At 47.8% G+C, this 1,231-nt stretch overlaps 1 protein-coding gene across 1 annotated transcript in view; it reads right to left on the bottom strand.

Annotated features, from left to right (window-relative positions):
• Nucleotides 1-300: 300 nt before the first annotated feature.
• LOC128251278 (uncharacterized) overlaps nt 301-1,231 on the bottom strand; it is an 8,181-nt gene continuing 7,250 nt past the window's right edge. Inside the window, exon 6 of the mRNA XM_052978110.1 lies at nt 301-591. Coding sequence (XP_052834070.1) covers nt 316-591 — 276 coding nt within the window. The 3' untranslated portion in view covers nt 301-315. The remainder of the gene's footprint in view (nt 592-1,231) is intronic.

Here is a 1,231-nt window from a genome sequence, read left to right as displayed (position 1 = left end):
GTCGCTTACGACGTTGAGGGTTCCAGTTGATCCGATCAACGGAACAAGCCTGCTGCTCGTGAAATTAATGTGCAAGTGGCTGAGCACTCCACAGACACGTGTACTCTTAACGTAGTTCTCGGGGATATTCAGCGTGACACGGCTGACCCTTTGAATGACAGGCACAACAGAAACAGGAAGTAAGAGTGAGAGAAAGTTGTGGTGAAAGAGTACAGCAGGGTTCGCCACCATCCCCTGCCGGAGCCTCGTGGAGCTTTAGGTGTTTTCGCTCAATAAACACTCACAACGCCCGGTTTGAGAATCTAAACCGCGATCCTATGTCCGCGAGTCTGCTGCCCTAACCACTAGGCCATTGCGCCTCCGCCAATGTATGTATACAGACAATAATGTACACCAACTTACTGATACACTTGTAGGTCTTTTCACATCAACTGTAGCTGATGCAGTAGTCAGAAAACCGTCATGAAGACCATAACCAACCACTACATAGGCCTTTTGAATCATTCCATCGGTATCAAATGAAATTGTAGCACTTTTCGCAGCATCTTGTTGGACATCTTTCGAGATGAGGACTTTGTAACAGCTCACAACCTGCGAAAGAAACACATACGGAGTAAAGAAACATTAATAGTTATTACACACATATGCAAACACACACACACACACAAATACCTTTTATCCTTTATCTTTTACTTGTTCCAGTCACTGGACTGTGTGGTCAAGCTACAGCAGTGATTTGAAGGATTTGGTCAAGCATATCGATCACAGTACTAGCATTGGCAACGACCTCGCTCGAATGATTTGGCAATGACCTCACTCGAATCTGCTCATGAAATTAATGTGCAAGTGGCTGAGCACTCCACAGACACGTATGGACACTAAACTCCACTTGCGAAGACCTGTTGAGGCAAGTGAAATCGAACTAAATTCGACGACTGGCACCCATGCCAACGTCGTCTCCCTCATTGGACACAAAACTCAGCTTGCGAAGACCTGTTGGGGCAAGCGAAAGCGAAATTGTGATGGCACCTGTGCCCAGCGTCGCCTTTCTGGCACTTGTGCCCACGGCATGTGTAAGGACTTTCAAGCGAGATCGTTGCCAGTGCCCCTGGACTGGCTCTTGTGCGGATGGCAAATAAAATACACCATTTTGAGCGTAGCCGTTGCCAGTACCGCCTGACTGGCCTTCGTGCCGGTGGCACGTAAAAAGCACCTACTACACTCTCGGAGT

The sequence above is a fragment of the Octopus bimaculoides genome, chromosome 30, assembly GCF_001194135.2.
Source record: "Octopus bimaculoides isolate UCB-OBI-ISO-001 chromosome 30, ASM119413v2, whole genome shotgun sequence".
Taxonomy (NCBI): domain Eukaryota; kingdom Metazoa; phylum Mollusca; class Cephalopoda; order Octopoda; family Octopodidae; genus Octopus; species Octopus bimaculoides.
This window is presented reverse-complemented; position numbering and strand designations above follow the sequence as displayed.